Source organism: Melopsittacus undulatus, chromosome 8 (genome assembly GCF_012275295.1).
Source record: "Melopsittacus undulatus isolate bMelUnd1 chromosome 8, bMelUnd1.mat.Z, whole genome shotgun sequence".
In the NCBI taxonomy this organism is placed as follows: Eukaryota; Metazoa; Chordata; class Aves; order Psittaciformes; family Psittaculidae; genus Melopsittacus; species Melopsittacus undulatus.
The window spans coordinates 11,538,173-11,566,012 of record NC_047534.1 but is presented as its reverse complement, the minus strand read 5'-3'; the positions used below and the strand labels follow the sequence as shown (position 1 = coordinate 11,566,012).

Sequence of the window (27,840 nt, the reverse complement as noted above, 5' to 3'; positions counted from 1 at the left end):
CAGACAAGCTTGAAAAGAACTGGCTGCCCTTACCTACGTTTGATCTCCTCTTGCAGACTAAAAATTGTCTCCTTATTCTCAGACCTTATCTGAAGTAAATAAAGGCAAGATGAAGCATTCTCTGAGACCTTCCTTGTAACTCAGTGAATCAAGGAACCTATGACAATTAATAACTTAATCTATTACAGCTTCCTTCAGACATATTTTCTATTTCCAGACTCAAGTTCTAAAGCTCAAACATACAAAAGTACTGGTCTGAATTAATTTTTTGCTTATTTTTTGAAGAAGTACTTTGGCACCTCTCACTTATGTAGTTTTTGAGGGAAAGGAGGAGGTTAAAATTATTACAAAAAAAACACACAGAAATCTGGCTCTGTACTTACATTAGCAGAAGAAAATTGCTGCCTAATTATATTTTTGGTTTATATTTCTCAGACAAAACTTCCTCATGACAAATGACAGAAATAGGCAGAACTATGTATTTTTCCTTCATCTTAGGGATAATGAGACATTTCTTTAGTCAGTGTAGATTGCTGCACTGCCACCAAAATCCATGGGATTATACCCCTAATGGATTGTACAGCTTGCCTTATAGTAGTTTATTGAAAAAACAGTGCCTTTAAACACAGAAATACATTTATGTGTATTTCCTGCATTGTATTCAATAGGTTTAGTAACAAATCATACTATTACCTCCAAAGCCAGTAGTACCTTTCACAGGCTCTAATAATGGCAGAACATTCTGTAGCCCACGTTTTAATAGAGAAAGCTATTAAAATTCCAGAAAACAAATATAAATCATGTAATAGTAAACTTGTTTAAGCTGTCCCTTCCATGACCATTTCCATATGTATAAATTACCATATGTGCTTATATAAGAACAGGGATGAGAGCAAAACCAGAGCAATAAAGCCTCTTATTTATAATCCAGGACAGCAAATCCTCTTTGATCCAGTACCTGGGATTTTTTTTACAAACAAGAATAATTTTCACAGTGACATTCAAGCACACAAACAACAGACCATCTGCCATGAGATGTCTCTATTGCAACAGTAGATTACCTGTTTTATTATGAACACACAGGTAGCATACTTTTTAGTTGTCCCTGGCAACGGCAGGAGGGTTGGAACTAGATGATCTTTTAAGGTCCCTTCCAACCCAAACCATTCTATGATTCTAACTAAAGTGACAAAATTGAAATCAAGCAATAGTCAGCCTATTTATACTTACATACATCAGAAAATACATATTTATGGATGTTAAATCAAAAAATATTATTATAAACCAAATGAAAGTCCTGAATATGAAGATGCACTTGCCTTAATAAAGAATTAAGTGACAGAACATGGAAGACCTTTTATTAGGTCTTTAGAGATCTTTAATAGCTTTGAAAGTAAATGCTCATTGTGCCTATGAAAATGTTAACACACTGCTACCACTTACAGTCAAGACAAAAGCAAATTTCACAGTAGACATGGACACCTCCTAGCTCTCTATTTTATCAGAGAAAACAGTATCCACATTTAGTTCATTAGTTTGGAAAGAATGGTCAAACCGATTTCCCTCGACAAGGCAGAGCATACATACAGAGGAGCTAAGAAGAGGCTACTTACACTGGGAGTTGTTGTGTTGTAATTCCAAATCTTGATCTTGGATATACCAAAGTCATGTGACCGGGTGAGATTGCGAATCACAAAGTAAAGTTGGACGGGTGGATGGAAAGGGCACATCCAAAGGAAGCTTTCCTTCGTGATCTAAAGGCACGTACAAACAGACTGTCACTAATACTCTTCCTCCTAAAGCAGGATATTTTAATTAACTCGCCACCCCACAGAAAAATATCTACAGATTAGAAGAGTAACAATTTAATAAAATCTACTACATTAAGAGCAAAATCTTAACCTCATTTCCAAACAGTAAATCCGACTCTCCTGACTGTAAGACAGCTCACAACAACCTGACAATTAGATAAAGGTCAGCTGCTTGCTGTCCCAGTAAGACATCTGCACACTCACAGATGACAGGCCGTCTGCCATGCTTTGTAACTGCAGGGTCAGAGCAAGCCCAGTTTATTTTAATCAAATTAATCAGCTTTGCAGGCAACAGAGGGGATCACTGAGCACAATGCACACTGTATAATCATTTTACAATTTCTTAAAGTGCTTACACTTCTGTTTTGCCCTCTAAAGAGAGGAATCATAAAGAATTTTATTCCGATGCCTCTACTTTAATCAGGCTTTGCAGACAACTAATTTCATTTACAGATCTATGCCTAAGAGCTTTATATAAGACTCTACACTTGATATTTCCTATGCTATCACAGAAACTCACAATATGAATTTACAAATAACTGACAAACACCACTTTTTAAAGTACCAAAGAATACCTAATTGTGGACATAGTTCAGAAATGCTATCTCCACATGTTCAGAAATTGGATAAAAGGATACATGGCAGCTCAGAAAGAAACAAGAAGAGTTTCAGAATCAAAATGTTGAGTATTCGTATACTTGATGTCAAATGTTACCCCAAAACAGAGACGAATGATGGCAAAAGTAAATACATATGCAGATGACATTCAGCGATTTGAGATTAGCAGATAAATCAGCTTCCTTTCTATTTTCAAGGCTTCACAGTACATATGGTCACAAAGTAGGTACACAAAGTCATTATTTTTCTGTATCTTTTCACTTTGAAGTGAGACTTCCAGTTTTTCCTGAAGGCAGCAACTACAAAACTTTTCTACTGAGTACTTCAATATGTGCCTAATGATGGTAAGGGCAGAGCTCTGCCAGTCTGTTCAAAGATATCATGAATAGATCCACTTCTCAGAGTGGTGATCTTTGTGTTCCAAATTCTGATGGTTCACGAAGTCTCTGCCCCAAAGGCCTCTCAAAAAGTTTGGGAAACTGTTGTTGTTTTGAATATCAGTTTTAGGCATAAACAGCCATAAGATTGCCAGATAGGTTTAATCCTTTCTATATAAAACCAGAAATGAGCCTTTAAACATCAAAGAAATGAGGGACAGTCCTCAAACGAGTGTGAACCCAATTCCAGGAACAACTTCAAAGCTAGATCATGTCACTGAAGTCATAATATGAACAAGAATGATTAAAAAACCATTTCCCACCAGCAGATAACATCTGATGAGGGATCCATCTCCAGACTTCTCAAGTCAAGACCTGATGCATGAGAAATCAATAGGTTCTGGTATGTACTGTGATAGTGCCAGATTCAGCACCAAAATAGAACCTGGAGAAACCTGTCCATGCTTCTCACTAATTTATCCGTAAAGATGCACATGATCTTCCAAACTATACAATGCGTATCATAGCCAGGCCAAGCATCTTGTGTGAGAGGCAGCTGTATAGATCATTTTGTTTATCAGATAGTGGGAGTAACTGCCTAGGACTGAGCATACATAAACTCACAGGTTTCTGTATGCTGTATTCAGGCTGACAGTCTCTGTCAGCCTATCAAAGATCTGACACCAAAAATTGAAGAATGATGAATCCATGCTCAGACTCAAGACTGTGGAAGACTCTCACCTTTTATCACTAAGAGCGATGGTGATATCTTTGCCTTCACATGATGCACTTCAGTCTGAAGTTACTGTCTCTGCAGCTAGCACTGAAAACTCTAGCCCAAAAGTTCTTGGAACCCTCAGGGTGAACTCAATATGTCAGGAGTAGGAATTACATTTTGAACAGGATCATGGAAAAAAAGTGAGGGTGGGAACTGTTGGTCTTAGATTTTGTGTGTGAGAATGGCCCAAGACACTGCTTGTGTGGGCACTGAAGGTGTACACGATGGAGGGTAAAGAAAGGCACAAGCACTGTGAAGAGAAATAATGTGGGTCTGAGGATTCACCATTGTGAAGAAATGTATTGTTAGATATTTCTAGAATTACAGTTATCTGTCCTTGTTATGCTAAGATTTACAAGAGCTGTACATGAATATAAGAATCAAAAAGGCTTATGGAAAACAATTACAATGAAATGCCTAATCTATGTCTTATTAAGCATTATTTCCTTCATTGAGAGCACATAATGGCTTGCCAGGCATTTTTTTTCTGTTACAGCATATCACAAAGAACAGGGGAGAAACCAATTTAAGTATTCTTCTTAAAAGTCTGCAAAGGTAATAACTAAACTAATAAATAGATAAAATTCCTGACCTTCAAGAACAGTATGTCTATTCTCAGAGATAAACGTACACCTAAATGATCATGATGGAAGTGTTTCAGCATTGGTAAAATGAGTTTTCTACAAAATAAGCTTTTATGTTAAGCTTTCATTCTGTTGAAAATATTAGTTGCTTGGAGATTCATTAATTTGTTGGTTTTTCTAATGCACCCAAAAGCTTTCGTATATGATCTGAAATGTACACAAACTGGAAATCCTGCTTTGACTGCTTAAAGCATCTGCAGTTCAGTTACCACATATCCACATTCTATGACCATATTCCCTCTCCAGATTGCATCTTCTCTGATGCAGTATCTTTCCAGCTTCAAAAGAGAGTAGTGTCACAAATCAAAGGAATATATAAATCATTGAAATATAAAACCTCATTGCTTAAGAATAATGGTACATATGAATATATGAGATATGCTAAGAATAACGGGTTTATAATGACTTAATGAATCTATTGCTACATAATTTACAATTATCTAAAGTCTGAGAGTTACTACTATGACTACTGAGTGTCATCTACCAGGGAGCACCACCTGTAAGGAAGAATGCATATTTGTGACCATGATTTTTCATGAGACAGTAAGAAAGATGTTTGAAGTAAAAATATTTGTCTGGAAATGATACTAAGTTTCAACTAAATTTCAAAAGAGTGCATTTTTGCCCTTTCCATTCTCATTCACCCTGCAAGCAGGAAAGTAACACTAGCATGAAATAAGTTAGAATTTATATTTTTAATAGTCTAAGTGATTTAGTATCCTTATCTGCTAAAATATACTAATCCTAACTGTCAAGGTCTATGGAGACAAAGGACACACAGTGAATGTGCAGCACAAATGAAATAATGACTCCTTAAGCGCTATGGACATTTGCTGATCTCTTCAGTAATATCAGAATTTCATACCAGTTACTGTCTTTTGCCCATTGTCTTTAGCATGTAAGCTGCTCATGTCCCCTCATCTTACAATCTCACAGAACAGCTCTGAAATACTTTTACTACGCTATGTATTTTTCTTGTTATGTTCAAAACTACTCAGTTCTTACTCTTCCATGATTCTTTCCCTAGGTAAAAGGATAACAAGGAGACAGGAAAAAATGAAAAGTTTCCTTCTTGTTTTACTTATATTCCTATTAAGCATCTGGAAGAAGTTAGCAGTGAAGTTTTTATACCTTCAGATCACAAGAATTACTTAAGTTTGTCAGCAGACATAACGTAAAAATGTGAAATTCCACATCCTTAAATGTTTGTGATCTTGTTCTACACGTATTATGATTACATTACAATGCTTTAAGAACTGAATGTGTTCTTTTATCCAAGATAATACCAGAGCTGATATATAATGAGACAGAGTTAAAACTGCCTCCTTCAGTTGCTCAGTTAAGCAAGTCAAGCAAATCAAACAAATTCTGTTCTAAACCAAACTTCTACCTGAATGCCAATATCTTGGTCAGGAAAGCAAGATTTGTTAATAACGAGCAATATTTGTGGGGTTTTTAAATTATCAGACAGTTTTTATGCAAGTCAGGTTCAAAAAGCAATCACGTTTCTAAACAAAAAGCTTTGTGATATTAAGGAAATATTATAATGAGAAATTTTCACAACCGGGACCAATCTGTCTTACATTTAAGTTCTTATTGACCAAACAGCACAAATCCCCTGGGTTGTCAGCATTCCGAATATCCACATCGTGAGGAGACACAAATATCTTTTCGTTGTATAAATCAAAGAATTCCACCTTGCTCAGGCCCACGTTTATGGGATTTCCCCAGTTAGAAAGAAGTTCCATAGTCACATAAATAGCATCTTGTATTTCCATACTGGTTGCCATCTGGGACAAAATGAAATATGGTATAAACATAAGTGACAAAACAATAAAATGTGCAACAAAATAAAGACTGTTAAGACTACAGTACTGATGTATCAGAAAAAAAACTTGCAAACGCAAGGCCATTTGGATGACATTCAATCCAGGTTCCACCAGTTTTGCCCCACATCAATTAATAAATCTATGGCACACTAAGAGAAAAGAACTATCACCCTCTTAAGAAGCCCAAGGAGAAAACAGCTGTCTGTTCTTTGCCTGATTCTTCTGTCATTCTGATGAACAAAGGAACAGTGATAAATTCTCTTCTCTTACACTGCCATAGGTTTATTTGTTTACATGGGGTAGAATTGGTGGAATATAGATCATTCGATCTGTTGACTGAATCATTCCAATGTTTCAGTAATACTGGGAAACATCAGTTACAGCAGGCATATATACAAACCTTCTCTTGCAACATGGATTTGCCATCAGACAGGAATACATCATTGTCACAGGCAGAATTGTGCTCAGGTTCTTGAAGGACTTCTGGATGTTTCTTCTGTTGTCTAAAACATACATATTCTGTGTTACCACCTCATAATTCTTGTGTTTTTAAGAAACAGTTTAGTTGGTTCAAAGATGAAGAGATGACAAGATAAACCCACACAGCCCAGGGAACAATCCCACATACCCCTACACTGAATTACAACTATTGTGGCATTCCACCCTAGATAATTTGGTTAAAAGACTGGGCTCCGGTTCTCAGTTGGTTCTGAGGCAGCCTGAGAAAGTAATACATCGGTAATATAAAAACAGATAAAGATGATGGCAGTTCCCTAATCCACAGAGACTGGCTCAAGGCTGGAACTTTCTCCCTAATTTGATACCACTTGCATGATGTGTCAGGTATCTAAAAATTACAGGTGTAGTGGTACTACAATACACCTGGTGGTATACTGAAAAATAGCTCTTCAAAACAGGAAGCTAGCCTTAAATGAAATATATACATACCTGGTTCCAGAAGAACAAATTCTCTCAACAGCTTCTTTGATGTCAGTCCTTGTCTGGCTTTTTTCTGTAGGTTCACCCGTTGTGGAAACAACAGATGAAACAGAAAACTTCTTCTAAGTAAGGAAAAGATGAACATGTTTCATCCACACTGTTCTCTACATATCAATGAGTATCAATCTGCATCTCTGGAATAAATAAGAGTTTGGGCCCAGCTCTGGTTTCAGCAAACCTTAGCTAATTTGTAACTATACTTCATTAAAGCACATTTAACAGACTTGGTCTTGATTTGCAATGAAAGACTTGAGTTTGGAACTTGATCTTTGTTTTGAAGAAAAGTAACATAAAAGCATTCTCTGATGACTATTCAATACATATACATTGAACAGGATATATGTGTCTCTGCCTGAACTCTTTCCTTCTCCAAAATAGGATCATAAATACTTTCAAACCTCCAAAAGCTCAGTTTTATTAGAATAATAAGAATAATAAGAATAAAATTTTGACTTAATTTTTTAATATAGAACTATCAGTGACTACCTAAGAGGAAACAGAGGAAAAGTTCTGCAGATCTTACAATGCTCTGGGCTCTTTCTCTGCCCATACCCAAGTCTGTACCCTCTTCCCTATGTTATTTTTCCTAAAAATTTGCTAGTAGCTTCTGTCAGAGACAGAATACACAGCACAGGGAACAACTAGTCAGAGAGGAACAGCAGTCCTTCTGCTCTCAGGTCACTTCCATTTCTATAATTTTTGAAGAGTAAGGGAACTTTAAAATGCTTAGAAGTTCATTAGTTTTTTAGTATTAACAATTCTGCATTGTTATACATTTAAATATCAAAGGCCAAGTTCCACAACTGGGTAAGCAAAATTAAATTACTTTTGGAAGATCATTTAGGTCATCTTTAAGACTGAGAACTCATGGTTTGTTTTTGAAACTCCATCTCAAGTGTCAGGGTAAAGTTACAACTATTTTAAGTGTTATTTCATTATTTTTCATTTAAGAACATCAGTATTAAAATCAGCATTAGGATGCATTATGTGAGAATATTCAATTACATTTGTTCTCTTGACCACAAAGCTATAAATATCTCAAAAACAAGAGAAATAAGAACGTAAAGTTGACCTAGATGGTGAAATCAGATGTAGTTACCTATAGTAAATGAACATTTTCACCTTTGCTCCTAATCAAAACTCCCCAGAAACCTAATGTTGGCTCAGCAATGACAGCGGATATATATTCATCACAGCACCAACTCACAATTTCAGGGAGCATCAGCTTAGGCTAAAGTAGACAGCTGTCTTGGAAACTCTCATAATTCAAATGAAGAATTCCATGAGCGCCTAGGCATACCTCTTTTCCTTCCTACTAAAATCAGTCTTCTAAACACCAAACTGGAAGCAGACTTTGAATCCATGAACACTGTCCTTAACAGACAGTTTTGCAAATCTTGGTTTATGCTCAAATCACTTTATGTACTTTCTTTTTCTGACAGAACTGAATTACTGGTTAGGCTCAAAGTTTAGCTAGGATTGTCAGTACAAACCTCCATATTCTTTAAATTAATGAGGAATAATGGTCTGACCTGAATAAGAAGGGGATGGATTTTTGTTGATTTCCTTGTTTATAAGACAAGTTTTTAATTATTTTCAAATGTGGCTGTTGGAGATAAGAGATGTACATGCACTGGTGCAGAAAACCTACACTAGCCCCTCATCGCTAGGAGCCAACAGTGTACATGACAGCTCTGCTCCAAAAGCAGAGTATGTATTAACAGGGAACAGTGCCCATATTAATGAGTCCAGGAGGAAGACAGGATTTATTGGTATGGAAATCACATATTATCTTGTTTCAGAAGCTTCCAGAATGAAAATGGCCCAACCAGGCATGCATGCATCTGTGCATTTCACTGTACAATATATCATGTGACTGGTCTATCTGTTGCTCAGTGATCCCTGAAATCAAGAGAGAACTGTGAGATACTAACCTGAGGAAGCAGATTAATGAAAACCACCCTATGGAAGAATAATACAAATTCAATTACACTGAAGAGGCATCACCATTCATTCATACACAATCTTAATTGTAAGAGATTGTAATTTAGGGGGGGGTTGCTACTTGATCAAACAGCCCTCCTCTATATTTTGCCATACCTTTTGAGGGCTTGTGGAAAACATCGGCCCCTGCAGATCTCTCTGCAAGACTTCATTTTCAACTTGCATTGCTTTAATCACAGCTGAAACCGAGAGAGCAGGATCCTTCTCACACACACCCTTTCGAGTTGCAGAAAGTGGGATTTCTGGTCGACTTAAGGGTCCTGCCACCAAAACAAGGAAGGAATACTCATTTGTCTGGAAACACAAGTATAGATCATTAAAACAGCATACATTTGAAACATCCAGTTCAGCTACTGACACAGGGTTTTGCTAGCAGTCTGTAACCATCCCAAGCAAGGCTGAATTGCTCCATTTGTTTTTATATTAAGATTCTTTAGACAACAGCTGAAGCAGTATCTTAAGAGCAGGCAAACTAGAAAATGAAAAACATGATTTTTATGCTTTAAGAATGTTTTGAACTTGCTCTGTTCTGGTATTTAATGGAAATGCCTTGTAATGGTCCATTGAAAAAGAAGTATATGTAATTTCAGCACATCAGAATTTTTCAATGTAACTGGGGTGTTCAGCTATTTTGGAGGAATCCATAGAGCCTTCTAGCAAAACAAGGGGAGTCAGGAGTTGCTATTTGCAAGGCAAAACAAATGACCTTATTACTTAAGTAGTCATCAAAATGCCCATACGCATCCCAATCTTCCAAGCAATCATGGAGAAATAGAAACGTCACAGCCTATAAACAGATTTAAAAGAAAGGAAATAAAATTTAACAATAGAGGATCCAAGACTGGACTAAAAGAGTAGCACAGTGGTTATATTCAAGGACTTCAAAAGTCAAGGGAAGAAAAGGGACAGAATCTACCCAGACATTTAGGTCAAGTGGAAATATTGAAGAACAGGCTGACAAGCAAGCATGTTCATTATGCTGCAGTGAGATTTACTAAGCAGGAGAGTAAAATGGCAGTGGATGCTAGTAACAGGAAGACTACCTTAGAAAGACAGAAATTAAAACTGAATAGAGACTTGCATGCATTCACACTCTTTAAGCCATATGTCATCCACACTCATAAAAACTCTCAACAAGTATTAGTCATCTCTGAAAATACAACGACAAAATACAGTTCTTTTTATTTTTCTATACCAATCCCCCTGAAATGAAATTAATTTAAGGATTTAAAGTGCTGGTTGGACAGAAATGTTTCTAACAAGCACTATTAGAATGAGAAAATGCTATGCACATCTTTGGAAAGTGGTCAAAGCAAGCATCTGCTCAGACAGATGGTGGGCGAGGGTCTCAAACCACAAAGATTTATTCTGAAGCCAAAATGAATTAGCTGCTTTTCTTCAATTTCGTTTTCTGCCAATTAAGAAACTAATATTTTGACTTTTCAAAGCCATTAGTTTTACTGCTTTCTTGGGACACATCTGCATGATGATTCCTTGAAAAGAACTATCTTAACCACAGAGTATGGTAAATCTGAAAACTTTATCTCAGACCTTTCACAACTCAAGTTCATCAGAATTGTTCAGTTAAGGACTGTGCTGAAATAAGAACTGCAGCCATGATTTCAGGCCCTATATATGCGAGTTTTGGGGGTTTGATTTTTTGGTTTTTTTTTAGCCCAAGTAAAGACCACACCTTAACAGCAGATTTCTAGAATAAGCAGCAGTGTCTTCAAAATGGTGTTTGCCAGTCCAGGAGAAACATTTTCCAGTATGGTACTAGATGCCAGCTCACCTACACAGCACTGGAGACTGATCTACAGTGTTCAAGGTGCAATTCAAGTACAGTCCCAAGCAGCAACAGAGCTAATTTTGCTGTGCCATGTAAAACTAGGCCTTTACTGCTATAAATGCATTGTGTTAGAATCTTCCAAAGCATCAACTGCTGATTTTGAGAAGCCACATTTCTGTTAATACCACAGGGAACAGATCTCCATAAAGGAAGTGGGAAACCCAGAGCAAGCACAAAGACTGAAAGGGAGAGGAAAAATTCTTACGCTGTGGAAGAAGAGAAGGAAGATAGCAAATATGCAACAAAAAACAAAAGCATATAGGCTGTGGTCTCTCTCACAATTTTACTTGAGATAAAACACTCCAGGTGGTAAAAACAACAACAAAAAACACATTAAAAAAAGATTACAACAGCTAAGAAAAATCACATAACAACAGATGTGTGCTCAAATTACATCTGAGCCAGAGGGCAAAAATGCAGAAAAACTCTACTGATTGACATTATATATTCTTATTTCTTACTAGAACAGTTTTTCTCATGTCTTTTTTCCTGGTGGAAGAAATCAGCAGAGAATGGCCGCGTTATTTTATTTTTCACCATGACTGGTCTGACAGGAATGTATATTTCAGCATCATCTTTTCTTTTTGCTGAGAGAACTCGTCCTGGCTTCACTTCTGCAATAAGGGACAGAAAAATCAACTTCAGAGATATTTAGGAGCAGTCAGCCAGGGAAAGCTCACTGCTAGCATGTTGCCTATTTAAGTTATATTCGCATAGTTAAAGTGATAACCTCCATCCTGCCTTTCTCTCTTTGATACTGTTCCATTGATATAGAAGTACATAGGCAAGGCTTGAACAGACTTAGTAAAACAAAATAAGCTATATTGTTATAAGTTACAAATATCTCTCATATGTACCAGCTATTTACCTGCATTATTGTCAAGAAAAGCAAAAGTAAAAAAGACGTCTTATATAAAGACTAAAATGTTGTCTTATTTAGAAGTTTCAAGGGGGGAGGGTTGCCTGGTGTAGTTCATCTGCATCCCAGCTTTGAAATCTCTCTGGCAAAAAAAAAAATCACTCTCCCAAAGATGTTCTTCTCACTGCTGCTCCATCCCTTGCTCCTATTCCTTCTTCTGCCTCCTCTCCACATCATACTTCACTCACCTCTGTGATACTGAGAGAAACACTCCTTTTCTCAAAGTGTTTAAAGACTGCTCCTCTTAAGTTAAGCAATTAACTGTGGATAAGGAAAAAAATACAACAGCCCAAACCCCAAACCAAACCCAAACCAAAATGCACGAATGCACTCAAAATGAGGGGGGAATGGAAGTTTGAGAAATACTGAATGCAGATCAAGGTCTGGTTTCTGCCTGAACGTTCTACCTTTTACAAGGTGGGGTTTTTTTTTAAACAATTTTTGAGACCTAGGGACTGGTTTGGAGTTTGCACATTGAGAGCTCTAAAGGAGAAAACCTGACAAAAGGAAGTGGCTGATAGCCAGATTGATTTGCTTTCTCAGATCACTACATCTCTCATGAGGGATGAAGAGCACGTGCTATCAGAGTATGAAGTGGGCTGTATCTTTTTCTTTGCAAAAAAATTCATATTCTAGTAGTAAGAGGATGCAAGTCTCCCAAATCAGATTAAAACAACAGGTTCATGAGAATATCAACTAGCCATTGATGACTAATCAGCAGAAATTCCCTTAAAAGTAATACTCTCAAAGAATTATTATTATAGTACTGTGGTAGTGTATAATACACAGACTCACTACTTTGATCCTGGCTAAACTCCAACACAGTAATGGTGTCAGAATCAAGGCCAGAACATCCCCCAGTATCCCTATGTTCAGAAACTTCTTTCTGCAATGATTTACTGCTGTGTAGCTGAAGACCTCCAAAGCTTGTAACTGTTTCCTCAGTGGAAGACAGTTCTGAAAACACATCTTCTTCAACAGAGTCGTATTCATCACTAAGAGAGTCTTCTTCCATGCTTTTCTCTTCTACGCTGAGTTGCAAGCTTCTTCTTGATTCCTGGTACAATTCAAACAGATTTGTCAGTAAAACTCAAGCATGTATTGTAAAATAAACAAATGTGGAAGCTCTTCCTCCCTTTGGAGAAAGAAAATCTTCTCATGAACTCAAAGCCATGATGCAGCTAAAAATATGCACATTCCTCTGGCATGCCCTCACTCCTCTGATGAGGACTTGTAAAGAAAATTCATCCTACAACACCTTTGTTCCTTCTCATCAGAATGTTTGCAGGAAAATTCTGCAAGCCAAAGAATTTTCGTGTGCAAAACCAACTCAGGAGAATAAGCTACAAACAGGAAATAAGTAATGGAGAAAGCAGAGGCATGTACTTTTCCAGTACCACACAATTAGATTACTCTCTCTTGTGGATTGATATTTGAAGACTAGCCGCAACCTAGATATTCCAAATGCCTTCACAAGACTGCAATGCTAATGTAATAGCAACTTCTTTATGAGCAAATGTATAGATAATAATAATCCTGTCTTGTACATGTTTGTACGTCAAGAGTAGAAAAGTGTTGTGGTCTAATGGACTAAGCTTACAGTTTGCACAGATTTTTTAAGTGGAAATACTAACAGGATTTTCAGAAAAAAAAATCTATTTTGAATTTTACTGTGGAAAAAACTGTCCTGCGTCTCTCAGCATATGCCACAAACAGCATTGATGGTGATGGAGAGCCTTGTGCATTTATGAGTGCAAAAGGAAAAGACTTTGCATGTCTTTAATACTTTTTTCCCTACTTTGTTGGCATTAAAGTTTTGAAATGAGTATAGGTAAGCAAATTGTATGAGTAAGATGAAAACCTGAAGCTATATTAGGTACAAATGAACTGTGACGGTGCATGTGCAGTTTGCAATGAAAGCTTCAAGCTACTCTTCTGCTACAGATTACCCTTGTAAGGAAATCCGTGTTGACAGAAACATATTACAAAGAGCAGGCAAACTTAAATTCAAAAGAGGGTCTATAAACAACCTGAGGCTTGATATTGAGCATGTCCTTATGATAGTCAAGACTAATATTTCTAGCTGTTTGAGAGGGAATTGTACAGGCTTTCCTTTAGTTTGAAACCTCATAATGTGTATTGTAACAAGACATTCAAGAAATCAATTATAGCTTCAGGAAAACACAAATATTTCCATTTGGGATACAAAGAAAAGTGGGGGATTGGTTTAAAATTTTTAGCTTACTACAGACAAATAAATGATTAGAAACATCCATCACTGTAAACAACTTACTGGTTTGTAGAGTAAAGAAAAAAAATCCTAAGCTCAAAAGCAATATAGGAAAGGCAGGCTGGAAAAAAATGCTTGGGAAGTTTGTCTGATGGCAGTGGTAAGATGTATAGACAGTTTCATACATAGATCTCACTCCATTACCCAGAAAAGCTTTATTGATGTCATTAATTGGTTAGTCAGAGAAACCGTCATAAATTTTTGTTCATTTATTCCTTTTCTTTTCTTAGGGATAGGAAGTTTGTGAAGTGTGTTGGAACAAACTATGATTGGTAATCAAATGGAAGGCTGAACTATCAGACCATGGAGTTGATACACGAACAACTCTTGACGGAAAGCAACTGTACTGACTATAGCATTTTTAAAACTTCACTCTGACTTCTGTTAGGCAGAACAATGACACATAACAATTTTAGCACATTATTCAAAAACTAACCTAAACCCAGAAAAACTTGCTGTTTAAGCTTTCTCTAACCTGACAGCCAAGAATGACATTCATTACGGTGTACAACCATTAAGTGAACTGGAAAAGTCTTCTTGCATGAGATAACTTGGTTCTAGCCAACAGAGACAATATTCTACCTCTTTAAAATGGGACTTAAGATGTTATACAGTATTGCTAACTGAGGTTAGATTTTCAAAGTAATTTTACTTTGTTTTTTAATTTTTACTTATGTCACATCTCATTAATACAAAACCATCTTGTGAAAGAAAATCTATATGCTGGGTTTCAATGCTCTAGTCAAGACCGATACCGAGGACCATTCACATTTCGATTTGCACTACCATGAACAACAGAAAGCAACTGCCAATTGTACCTGGGAGTAAGGGAGAGGATCATCACCATTTGTCTCCACATTCAAGCTTTCATAAGGTTCAAAATCCTCAGAGTACTCAAGAGGAGGTTTAATGCGGAGTTTAGTCCCCTTTTCTGTTTTAATCTCCACAGTTTTCTGTTAAAAGCAGCATTCAAAGAAATTAGACATCTTTTGTGCTACCAGCAGTACAAAAAGAATAATCATCACATTTTACATAACAATATCTGGATCAAGTGATGCTTTTCCCCTCTGTTTCATAGAAGGTTTCTGTCCTCCCTTAGCTCACCTATGGGCCCCTGTGTTATGGCTTAACTGTACTAGTCAGATGCCCCACCTGCTGCTGCTATCCCCAGAGTGGGTCAGGCCCAGCAAACATCATGCATTTTGCACCAAAGTGAGTGCCCATTAGAGTTCACGCCCTCACCTCAACAGGTAAGTGAAAAACTCATAGGACTAGGGACATAGCAATTAACAAAACAGCTGCAGTGGAATCACTTCAAAAACAGGCATGTAAAGAAGTGCTGGTGGAACAACCTTACGGCAAGAGCTCTCAAGCCTCTTGTGGGGAACCGGTGTGCTTGGCTGCCTCCCTGAAATGCATCCACACTGATGGAGAACACACAGGGAAACAAACAGGAGGAGTCAGAAGCTTGTACCCAGTTACAGGGTATGACCTCATTGGGATCACAGAGATATGGTGGGATAGCTTACAAGGCTGAAGTGCTGTGACAGATGAATACAGGCTCTTTAAGAAAGACAGGCTGAGAAGGTGAGAAGGAATTACCATCCTTTATGGGTGAGAGAGCTGGAACATACAGAGCTCTGCAAAGAAGAGGTCAGGAGACAGTCAAAACCAGCAGGCAGACAGCATGGGTGCTGTTATAGGAGGTATCTGTATGGACCTCCTGGTCAGAAAGAAGTAGATGAGGCCTTCCTCAAAAAGCTGAGACCCTTTTTCTCAAGGAGTACTTTAACACGCCTGTTATCTGCTGGAAAGACAACATAGCAGGGCTCAAGCAATCTATATAGATGATCTTTAGAGTGTACAGAGGATTAAGAAGCCAACAAGCACAGATACTCTGCTGGAGATGCTGTGAGAGCTGGGACTCTCCAGCCTGGAGAAAAGAAGGCTCAGGGGTGGGAGTGTGTGTCAGCAAAGTGTATAAATTCCTGACAGGTATCTGCTCACTGACAGGACAAGAGGCAATGAACATAGATTTAAAAAAACAAAGACAAACAAACAAAAGAAGAAAAAAAAAAGAACCAAACCAAGCTAAACCAAAACAAAAAACCCCAAACCCAACATGAACATCCATCTGAACAGAAGAAAAAAAAAATACTGTGGGGTGATCAAACATTGGAATACCTGAGCACAGGGATTGGTCCAGATGGTCTCAGGAGTTCCCTTTCAACTACAGTAATTCTGTGATTCTGTAATGTCTGTGTATGAAAATGGCTACCTGAAGTAACTGTGGGTTTTTGAAGATGTGTTACTCATGTGTATATGAGGGGAAATATTCTGCCATAAGCATTCAAGCACGAAGATTTCATTGCCTTTGTAAATGTCAGACACGGCTGTGAAAGTCATTCAAATTAACTTGTTTTACTTCATAATTAGGATGCAATCAAAGTATGCACACTGTCAGTTAACTCCAGCATGGCTGAAGAGGGGTAGAAGATTTGAGAAACTCATCTTTCTGTACCACAGAATTATCTGTTTTTCACAATTTTGAATTCTGTTGCAGACAACAAAAGAGGACTGTTTCACTAAAGTTAACGTATGATCCAGAAACCTGTGCATTGATTCTAAACTTAGTTATCTGGTGTTCATACACTCCCCTAACATTTTGTAACTGCCAGGAGCACAGATATCCTGAGGCAGCCTCGCTTTTGATAGAATGTATTCTTCAATAAGTCTGTCTTATCACCGTATAGCGTACCTTAACACAGCTTACACTTAACTGTTTGAACATTAGCTGCTAGCTGAGAAAATCAATTCAACTAAGCAGTAAGGGTGACAAGTAATGCAGCCTTGAAACTTGAATATGCAGTATTTGCTGAAAGAAAACCTGCATGATATGAACACTTGATCTGCAGTGACACAGACCCCTGATCCTCAGTCACTCAAGCACGGATCTGATATCTAGCCGTGGCAATTGCTAATCAGGGTAATTACTCAGGTGACATGTCACAGTTGTTCAGAATTCACATTTAGGACAGTTTAAGTCAGACCCTTCTTTAGGCCAGATGGAAAAAAAAAACAACATTGATGTTTCTCCAGGGAACCAATAACTATGTACCTAATGGCTTCAAATTTCTTATGCACAGGGACCGTATTATCTATCAGCAGGGATTTTTATTATCTACATGAATCTTCCTTTCTTCCGATCTACAAGAACCTGTCACAAAGTACAACTCAAGCTATACAAATTACACCTCTGTGCCCCTTAGTACTATTGCAGGGTGCAAAACAGCAGTGACAGGCAGGGATATTTCTCCAAAATGAGTTTCTCTACCCTTTGCACTTCATAAGCTCTCTAGGCTTGCCATCAGAGATGTCAAGCAGTGGCTATTCTGCTGGAGGACAGGTTGAGCTAGTCATGTCAAGGCTATAGAGGTTTCTATTACAGTCATCACTAAAACCAGACCTTTCAATGAGATTCGCCTCTTCAGGCTTCAAAGCAAACACAAAACTGATCATGATACCATTTCACATTGTCACTCAGTATCCATACCAAACCAAGACTCAGATTCTACAATAGTCCCAGCTACCCACTATCTACTAGTTGCAATCAATTGTCACTCAGTATCCATACCAAATCAAGACTCAGATTCTACAACAGTCCCAGCTACCCACTATCTACTAGTTGCAATCAATTTCCCCTAGAATTATGTACAATATAAGAATCAGTTCAGAGATGCATTCTTTCAAGCTGTTTCTTACCTGAAGCCAACCTCTGCGTTGTATTTTCCTTGGTACAGTCTGTATGCTGTGTTCTCGCAACTCTTCCTCTTCTAGCTGGGCTGCTTCTTCAGAACAGAGACAAGACAAAACAGAAAGACAATATCTGACAATATATACCTTAGTTTGCATTCTTTTCTTTCCCCCTCCACCCCCGCCACACCCCAGAAAAGAACAGAAGAGTAAGTGCTTGACATGCAAATGGTATCAACAACCGAAAAGGCAATCCACTTCAGATGTTGGCTAGCTGTGTATTAGTTGCAGGAGTTTTGAAGCATTTCAGGAACAGTCATCATCATGTGTATTCCAGAGAATAAATTGTTTAAAGATACATTAGCTTAACAGCAAGTGAAGCCCCATGTTCATTGATACAGAAGGATAGAATTATGTTCTAGAATAGGGGTGCACATCATTTATTCTAACTCCTAGCTGGGTATACAGTAACCCATCTCAGGAAGCCAGCTGATCCCAGAACCCATGCTATTGAAGGCAGACTCTGACAGGTCCTGGTGAACAATAGGTAATGTGCTGGGTTTATAAGGGAATACTGTGTGTGTTTACTAGCAAACTAAAGAAACATAAAGAGATTGGCAAATTAAGCAGAATGTATTAGGTATTATACTGTGCAGAGAAGGGTTTTTCATGTACAAGTGAAGGACATACAATAAGTGCATTCTATAAGTGAAAATAAAATAAGTGAAGGACACACAATCATTTTCATTCATTTCTAAGGCAAGAAAAAATTGGTTCCAGAACTTTTGCAAAAATTCTATGCATGGTCAAGGAGAACTAAGGGTTCCTGTGCTGGAAATGGTCCCAACTTACAGTGTAACAACTTTTTTTTTTCCAGAAGATACCTTGATTGAGACAAAGAGACAAGCATCTTGCAGGACACATCAGCACCCTCAGTGGAACAAGGACACCATTAACACTCTCAAGAGCATCCTAAATAAAAGCATCTTATTTCCTCTTATGTGCAAGGTAGATTTACAGCTTCCATTTCTTCTCAGTGGAGAAAAACAGGTGATGCAAAACCTCTTTTCTTTAAGCCATAATTTAATGGTCACCCTAAGCCAACAGAAACTGGCACTACCAATAAAAGAAGCAGTTGTCCTACGTAGGTCATAAACTCACAGAAAGATTTAGTTTGGAAGGAACCTCTGGAGGTCACCTAGCCCAACCTTCCATTCAAAGCAGGGCTTACTTCAAAATTAGATCAGGTTGCTCATTACAACTTTCAATACTACATTTTCTATTTGTGTCGGACAACCCAACACACACCTGTGAAGTGAACTGCTCAGAGAATTCACATGGGCAAGTTTTAACTGAGGAAAAACAGAAGAAAGAACACTTTTAATTGTAGTCACTTGTGCAATCTGGTTTACCATGAGATTGCACAAATGCTAGTACAAGCAGATACAACAGGCACAGGGCAGGACCATTCTTCGGAGAACAGTGTATGCCTTCCTCAATTTACAGTGATCATAAAATTACAGGGCAAGAAAAACGAGATGTTCTACTGCTTCAGCACAAAGCGTATCTCTTAGGCCTGAAACAGGACTAAGAACAGAGGGGAAAAGGAATGGACTGCTCCAAGGAAGAAAAATAGCCCTTCTAACTAGAGGTATTGTTACTCCTTTACGCTATTCTTAAGTAACTCCTGAAATACTCTGCAGTCATTAGCATTGGTGCTGATTACTATGGGGGTCTTCTGGTACTGAGGGTCAGCTGTCCTGAGATTACAATGCTAGAAGTGAAGTCTGATTCAGTCACTGCTTTGGGACAGAATTAGAAACATCTTTCACCTCCTAAGCAACCTGTCTCTTCTAAGCAACGTCCCAGAAGGCCACACACATGTGCGACAAATTTAAGTAGGAAAAAGGGACAGGGTAGGTCTTATGTTACCACTGCTGAGTATGTGGTTCTCAGAACTGTGTATTTTGTGATGGTTTCATGTCACCAGGTTTCTCTCAACCAGGAAAAACAATAGCTCCCAGGCAGAAGTTGATGAAGCTGAGCTAGTCATCTGTGCTATAAACATTACTTTAGAACAAAAAAATCCTTCTCATGTGGTGGATGAGATTTGAATACCAACCACTGCCTGTTTCAGCATACAAAATAGGCTCACGGGTGTCATTCCCTTGGAGACTTGAGCTGACAGTGCTTATTCTAGTAGCCAAGAACTGAGTAGTACATCATCAAAATAATACTTGTAATCAAAGGAGATTCCATGCTACTCTTAAGCCACATGTTTGTGACCACACTGACATTCACTGGAAGTACACCCATGGTTGTGAAACTATGCCTAGGTTACACACCCAAAGAAATAACAGTACACCTAGAGACAAGCTTCACTACCTTATAAGCCCATAATTTAATTCAATTACTAAGCCTAAGTAAATGCAAAAAGTTGATTAATCACTATTAGTATTAATGACTCCTAGAGAACACAGACAAAGAAAATGGTCCAGACAAATATGTTTATGATGACACTTTCAGGAACCACAAGAAGGGATATGTGCCCATTCTGTATTACCAAGTATTACACATTCCTAATTTTTCAGAGAAGACTAATCCTATAGATGGATACTTTAGAAGTAATAAATGATGCAATAACTCTCATGGAAGATGGATAGGGGAGAAAACTTAGTGCTGTATCTCAGCTAGAAATCATTTCTGTAAGTAAAATCATATTCAGTCATGGGGAAGAAATGACTAGAAATGAAACAGACCACAAATTACTAAAGTACTACCTCCAGGCAAGAAGCTTATATGGATCACCACTGACTCCCACTCTGGACTCTGGTGGCAAAATCAAGCAGAAGAAGAAAAATGACAGGATGATGATTCAGTTGCTATCTCTCACTGCAGCTACATGTGTTTAAAATACACATGTATTTTTCAAAAAAACGCTGGATAGCTGAGAAACAGCAAAACACTGAATTCTCTTTTACAGAGATAATGCTACTGTCTCTACATTGATGGAGCTGAGGAAAGGAACAGACTGCCACTGAAGTCTTTAAAGGTCCTTAAGACACAATGAAGTACTCCACCTCAACAGAATCAAATGGCATTAAGCAATCATAAAAATAAACAACTTCAGTTAAGCTTAGAGGTAACAGCTACATAGCAGAACTGTAAGAGGAAATTTCTTTTGACAGAGTTCAATTACAGCTACTGCCACAATGTCCCTGAACAATTTTGAACCAAAAAAGTCAAAGACACTGTTTTACACCCTCTGTAGTTACCTAAAGGTACATCCCAAGATACCAATGATGTCACACATCCCAGTGTGACGAAGCACACAATTTCCTTCATTTTCAACATATCTTGTAACATGACCCTTTTGCATCATTACACAAGTTTTTCCTTTCATGCAGCACAGTGAAACTAGGTGGCTATCTGATTCCTTATCACCACCTTGTATAGCCTGCAAGAAATTATATAGCAGTCAGCTAAGCCTGAACACACTTAGACACGAAAGCAAACAGTATGTAAAAGAAAAAGAGATGCTGAAGTTAGAGTAACTGTTAGAACAGTTACTAAAAGTTAGTTTCTAGTCTTGTTGAGATTAATGAATTTTCAATTGTAACAAGATATCATACAAGTAACCTTTGAAACCCTTTATCTTCATTTTAAGTGAAAATAAAGCTTAACCAGCCACTATCTATGCAGCAACAGATTAAAAAAATACAGCCTAAAACAGACTGGTTGTAGCAAGTGTGAGGATAACAGACTAAGGCTGGCAAACTGCTTTACATAGGGATTTAGTAAAATCAACTTTATTTTCATTATGCTAAATAGATTAGAAGGCCAGTAAGCTCACACTTTATACCTTCATACATGCATAATTATTCCTGTCACTACACTGTTCTCTATGACAGACTTAAATTAGAAACAAAACCCACATTTTTAAATAAAACCAGCTAATCACCGGCAGAAAATGGTAGATTTTCTTTACTTCAAATATTTAAATAAAGCTTAGCTGTCTTTTTTTGACAACTATTACAATTTAAACATGATTTATGAGCTTAGTGCAGCTATTACTGGATATAATTTGATTATAGTCTGTGTCATCAAATGTAATTTGTCTACGGGACACCAGACTTAGATAACACTGAAGTCCATCAGATTTTAAAGCCTATTAACAATGTTATATATCAAAGAAAGGTTTACCATCATGTGACACAGACAATTTATACACATTTCTAATCTTCCAGCTTTAGTTATAACTGTTTAACAAATAGAGAAGCAGGGAAGTTAAACTTTGGAATTAGTCAGGGATCAACTGAGAAATTGATAGGGCGTTGCAGACACCACCTCTTACATACAATCAGCTTAAGTACTCTGATGAGAGTCCCATGGAATTTCATTTCACCAAGCTCAAATGCTGCTGTTACTTTATCATATCCTGATCAGTAACCTCACCAACTGAACTACAGCTCTGATGAGTAAATGTTTAAAATCTCTGGAAAACTCCCATGTAACTCACCATTTATCCTGGTGGTCTCTGTCTCATTTTTAAGGCAACCATGTGATTTGATTTTTCTGCGGTAATTTCTCCGCTCTGAATTAGCTCCATTCAGATACAGAGAAAATCCTCGTTCTAACTGCTCCAGTTTGATTTGTAGGGGATCCTTTCTTTTTAAACGTTCCAGTAACCTGAAGTAGAAAGGATAATATAATTCATCCTTATGCAGTGCACAGATAAACATGCACATAAAATCAGATATAGTTTGATGTCACTTTGACGCTATGATGTCCCAAACCATATGATGTCCCAAAACCGAAAAATGTTTCCAGTTCACAAGATAAAAATGTTCCCTTTAAGCCATAAAAAAAAACAACCTGTTTTATTAATAAATTTGTCTGTATTTTCAAGAATGCTGAAAAAAATATTGTGATCTCCTCTAGATGTATGAACTTTGATGCACTTGGCAAACAAAGAAAAGAGAATCGCCAAATGTTTTAAGGCACAAACTTTGCATCACATGTTTAAAAAGCAAGCTCTTACACTAACTTTCACAACTGCTGATATTAGATACTATATTAGTGCACAACAGATATTACATACTCAATGGTGGTAACAATTCTGTTATCTTACCGGTTTCTCTGCTGAAGGGATATTAAATATTCATCATGTTTTTCATCAAAGTTAGTCACCATGTCCTTAGTATAAAACTGAAATAAGAATTTAATTGTCACACTTAAGCATAGAAATTATTTATTACAGAGTACTACTGGCTTTGCACCCTCAATAGACAAGAATGCCATTAACTGAAACAAGTTCCTTCTACAAAGCATAAAGTTGTCAGTGCAGTGAATGAAATTCCTGAAGAACAGAGGAAACTTTATTTGTTTTATAATCCATGAACTGACAATCAAATCAATTATGGGGCACAAGCTGAAAAGGGCATGTCCAAAGCTCAACTGTAAGATGAATTGCTACTGCTCATAAGGTCAGTTAATTCTAGAACTGTGTTAATTCTATTAATTAATTATTATTTATTCCAGAGGCTGTATACATTTAAATTATTTAACAAAATATTTTCCCTTGATTGCCTTTCAGGAAAATGAACTTTTCCAGCAATCTCCACCAATTATCCCAGAGTGACTGCTGCAACTTGTTGTAGGGTGCCCTCTTACACTCTCAGAAGCTTAAGCTTGCCAGAACGTTCAATTTAGTTCTACACACAACCAAACCAAACAAAAAGAAAGAAAGAAACCACTGCCGACCAAACAAATAAACAAATTAAAAAAAAACAAACAACCCACAAACCAACAACCAAACCCCACTCTAAACATACTCGATCTCTTACCGACTGCGGGCTCGTTGCTACAGTACTGCTCGTTCCGCGGCCCGGCGGAGGTAACGCAGCGTGCGGGCTGATCTAACAGCTCTCCCGACCGACAGAGCTGGGCTGCACGTCCCGCCCGCCTGCACTGTACCTGCGCAGCGCCGGCACAGCCCCGGGCCCGGGAGGAACGGCCGTAAAGCCCCGCCGGGGACAGAGCCAGCCACAACTCGGCGAGGGGCAGCCAGGCCGAGCCAGGCCGCCCCGCCGCGGCCCTGTTTGTGCGTTGCCTTGGTTACCGTCGCGGAGGTGATCTCACTTCCTTCGCGCGGCCCGGAAGTTGTGGTGGGCATGGAGGCGCTATGGGCAGTGCTGGACGAGGTGGCTCTGGAGGGGCTGGACGGGATCACGCTGGGTGCTCTGTGGTACCGTCTGGGCACCCGCTCGCCGCCCTTCCCGCTGCCGCTGGAGCCGGCCACGCAGCAGCTCCTCTGGGCCGCGCTCAGCTCACAGCCCGGTGTCAGCTTCTACCTGCTGCCGCTGGCGCGCCCGCCGCTCCGCCTGCACGACCGGTGAGGGCCGCGCCAGGGGACCGTGGCCGATCCGCGCTGCCGCGCTTCCCTTGTCCCGCTGGGCCGGGTGCCTCACAGGGAGGGCTCGCTTCCCTACGGTGTTAATCGGGCATGGCTGGTTCCTCGGTCTCCGCGGTAGCTGTTCGTGCCGCCTCTGCTTGTTCCCCGGAGCCGCTCGGGTTTAGCTGAAAGAACGTCGAAGGGGGCTGGTTGGCGGCAGGCAGAGAGGAGGGGGGGGTTGAAGCCTGCTCTGCGGGAGGCCTCTGCAGGAGTTCTGGCTAGATTTCTGCTCAAATAGTCAACTTTATTTGACTGACTAGATTTCTGATCGAGTAAGTAGTCAAATGACTATTTGCCACTTATCTACAAGCAGAATACATCAGCATGGATGTACCCGTTGTTTTACTTTTCTGCAACTAGTATTTATATGTGTTTCTTTTATTCCCACCACTTAAATATCCTTGAATTTTTGAAGGTCGGATAATGTATTCCCCTTCTCCTGCTTCATACATTCTGCCTACTGATAAAATTTGGTCGTGCTCAAGGAGTGCACCTCTGCGCTTTGTGTTTTTCCAGCTTTGAGGTTTCGAGAGAGTTTCATTTTTCCCAAGATATTTCATAGAGATATCAGCATTGTTTGTGTTATATTTCAGTTCCAAATTCATCTTTCTCGGTTAAATGTTGGCTCTGTGATTTCTTTTCAGATATGAAGAAATAGACCTTGAAACAGGAATACTAGAAACCAAAAGAGATCCTGTTCCTCTGGATGATATTTATCCTGTCCACATGATTTTGGATAATAAAGATGGCATCCAAGGTTCCTGCCAGTATTTTAAAGAGAGAGTAGATATCACTGATCAAATAAGGACGAAGGATTTGCAGCCTTGTTATACTTATGGAGAAGCTATTGAAAAGTGAGTGAAATTTTTGTGTCTATAAAGGTTGTTAACTTCAGTTTTAAAATTTAGCCCTCACTGTGTCTGTGCAGATTATATCAAGTGTGGTGATTTGGGGGGGGGGGGGGGGAGTGATCTCTGTTTTTATTGCACTAATAATAATTTCTTTCCCTACTGTTTTGTAGATGGGGAGAGAAGCTAGTCATTGTTGCTTCCCAAGACCAGCGTTACAGAGCTTTGATAGGCTGGGAGGGGGACCCTGATTTAAAGCTCCCAGATTTCTCCTACTGTATTCTGGAGCGTTTAGGCCGTGCTAGGTGGCAAGGAGAGCTTCAGAGGGACCTTCACAGTGGGGCTTTCAAGTAAGTTTATGTCTTGCTATACGAATGAAATCAAAGCTAATAAGTTTCCACTGGCTGTCTATAAAGATCACTCCGCTTAAGACTTCCTATGTATTGATTTAAACTCTCGTTTGTATTGATAGTGTCTCATCCTTACTACCAGGAGCACTGGGCTGTTAGAGCCTGTATTGCTTAAAGCATACTGATCTCTTCCTTGAGTTCATTATATTACCTGACATTTTTTCATGGAACCAGAGATTGTTGGGTTAATACATGTTTCTAATTTGTAGAAGTTCTTGCTTTCTCTAATCACTTTTTCTTTAAATTTGGGTGAAATTATGGTTTTCATTTACTTTTCTTAAGGCATCTTATCCTTCCCAAGTTCTGAAGAGATTCTTGGATGCCCATTTCTGTACCCAGATTTTGTGCTGTGTAGCATAGAATCATAGAATAGTTAGGGTTGGAAAGGACCTTAACATCATCAAGTTCCAACCCTTCTGCCATGGACAAGGACACCTCACACTAAACCAGGTCACCCAAGGCTCTGTCTAACTTGACTTTGAACACTGCCAGGGATGGAGCATTCACTACCTCCCTGTGCAACCCATTCCAGTGCCTCACCACCCTCACAGTACAGAATTTCTTCCTTATATCCAATCTAAACTTCCCCTGTTTAAGTTTCATCCCATTACCCCTTGTCCTATTACTACAGTTCCCAATGAAGAGTCCAGCCCCAGCATCCCTGTAGGCCCCCTTCAGATACTGGAAGGCTGCTATGAGGTCACCACACAGCCTTCTCTTCTCCAGGCTGAACAGCCCCAACTTTCTCAGCCTGTCTTCATATGGAGGTGCTCCAGTCCCCTGATCATCCTCGTGGCCCTCCTCTGGACTTGTTCCAACACTTCCATGTCCTTTTTATGTTGAGGACGCCAGAACTGCACACAATACTCCAAGTGAGGTCGCATGAGAGCAGAGTAGAGGGGCAGGATCACCTCCTTTGACCTGCTGGTCATGCTTCTTTTGATGCAGCCCAGGATACGGTTGGCTTTCTGGGCTGTAAGCGCACACTGAAGCTGGCTCACATTCATTTTCTCCTCAACCAACACCCGCAAGTCCTTCTCCACAGGGCTGCTCTGAATTTCTTCTCTGCCCAACCTGTAACTGTGCCTGGGATTGCTCTGACCCAGGTGTAGGACCTTGCACTTGGCATGGTTAAACTTCATGAAGTTGGCATCAGCCCACCTCACAAGTGTGTCACGGTCCCTCTGGATGGCATTCCTTCCCTCCAGCGTATCAACAGAACCACACAGTTTGGTGTCATCAGCAAACTTGCTGAGAGTGCACTCAATCCCATTGTCCATGTCAGTGACAAAGATATTGAACAAGACCAGCCCCAACACCAATCCCTGAGAGACACCACTTGTTACTGGTCTCCAGCCAGACATTGAGCCATTGAACACAACTCTTCGAGTGCGACCATCCAGCCAGTTCTTTACCCACCGAGTGCTCCACCTATCAAATTGATGTCTCTCCAATTTAGAGACAAGGATGTCATGTGGGACAGTGTTGAATGCTTTGCACAAGTCCAGGTAGATGACATCAACTGCTCTACACCTGTCCATCAGTTCCATAGCCCCATCATAGAAGGCCACCAAATTGGTCAGGCAACATTCCCCCTCAGTGAAGCCATGCTGGCTGTCACCAAGCACCTTGTTGTTTTTCATGTGCCCTAGCATGCCTTCCAGGAGAATCTGCTCCCAGATTTTGCCAGGCACAGAGGTGAGACTGACTGGGCTGTAATTCCCTGGGTCATCCATTTTCCCCTTTTTCCAGTCATCAGGAACTTCACCTGACTGCCACGATTTTTCAAATATGATGGCAAGTGGCTTAGCAACTTCATTCGCCAGCTCCTTCAGGACCCACGGATGGATTTGATCAGGTCCCATGGACTTGTGCATGTTCAGATTCTCAAGGCAGTCTCGAAACAGATAATTTCCTACAGTGGGCCCAAGGTCTTCATTCTCACAGTCCCTGCGTTTGCATTCCAAGTCTTGGGTGGTGTGGTCAGAGCATTTGCCAGTGAAGACTGGGGCAAAGAAGTCATTCAGAACCTCAGCCTTCTCCAAATCCCGGGTAGCCAGTTCTCCTGATAGCTTTTGGAGGGGACCTACGTTGTCCCTAGTCTGTCTTTTATTCACAGCATCTTCCTCTGTTATCTGAACAGCAGCCTGAGTTACCCAAGCTAGACCATGTATTTGTGGATAGAGGAGCTATGGAACCTGGAACCTGCTGCTTCTCCCCATACAGCTGGGAGTATCAGTGCTTCCTCTTGGCATCA

At 39.3% G+C, this 27,840-nt stretch overlaps 2 protein-coding genes across 8 annotated transcripts in view; one reads left to right on the top strand and one right to left on the bottom strand.

Moving 5' to 3' along the window:
- The window catches only part of KATNIP (katanin interacting protein), a 60,045-nt gene extending 36,090 nt beyond the window's left edge, over window positions 1-23,955 (bottom strand). For 2 of the 4 annotated variants that reach the window (XR_004081045.2, XM_013129951.3), the window contains exons 1-12: window positions 23,718-23,955; window positions 23,003-23,079; window positions 22,391-22,560; window positions 17,881-17,966; window positions 14,937-15,071; window positions 12,624-12,885; window positions 11,371-11,523; window positions 9,157-9,320; window positions 7,006-7,118; window positions 6,458-6,560; window positions 5,812-6,018; window positions 1,614-1,754 (exon numbers count right to left, since the gene is read on the bottom strand). Coding sequence is in view for 3 of the 4 variants with exons in the window: in XM_013129951.3 (XP_012985405.2) it covers window positions 1,614-1,754; window positions 5,812-6,018; window positions 6,458-6,560; window positions 7,006-7,118; window positions 9,157-9,320; window positions 11,371-11,523; window positions 12,624-12,885; window positions 14,937-15,071; window positions 17,881-17,966; window positions 22,391-22,560; window positions 23,003-23,064 (1,596 nt within the window). In the remaining variant the exon portion in view is untranslated. The remainder of the gene's footprint in view (window positions 1-1,613; window positions 1,755-5,811; window positions 6,019-6,457; window positions 6,561-7,005; window positions 7,119-9,156; window positions 9,321-11,370; window positions 11,524-12,623; window positions 12,886-14,936; window positions 15,072-17,880; window positions 17,967-22,390; window positions 22,561-23,002; window positions 23,080-23,717) is intronic. The other 2 variants (XM_031052212.2, XM_031052213.2) reach the window with 2 other exon arrangements.
- Window positions 23,956-24,044: 89 nt separating this feature from the next.
- Window positions 24,045-27,840, top strand: part of GTF3C1 (general transcription factor IIIC subunit 1) — a 42,100-nt gene continuing 38,304 nt past the window's right edge. For all 4 annotated transcript variants that reach the window (XM_031052178.2, XM_034065351.1, XM_013129940.3 and 1 more), the window contains exons 1-3: window positions 24,045-24,265; window positions 24,970-25,179; window positions 25,347-25,523. In XM_031052178.2, coding sequence (XP_030908038.2) covers window positions 24,045-24,265; window positions 24,970-25,179; window positions 25,347-25,523 — 608 coding nt within the window. The remainder of the gene's footprint in view (window positions 24,266-24,969; window positions 25,180-25,346; window positions 25,524-27,840) is intronic.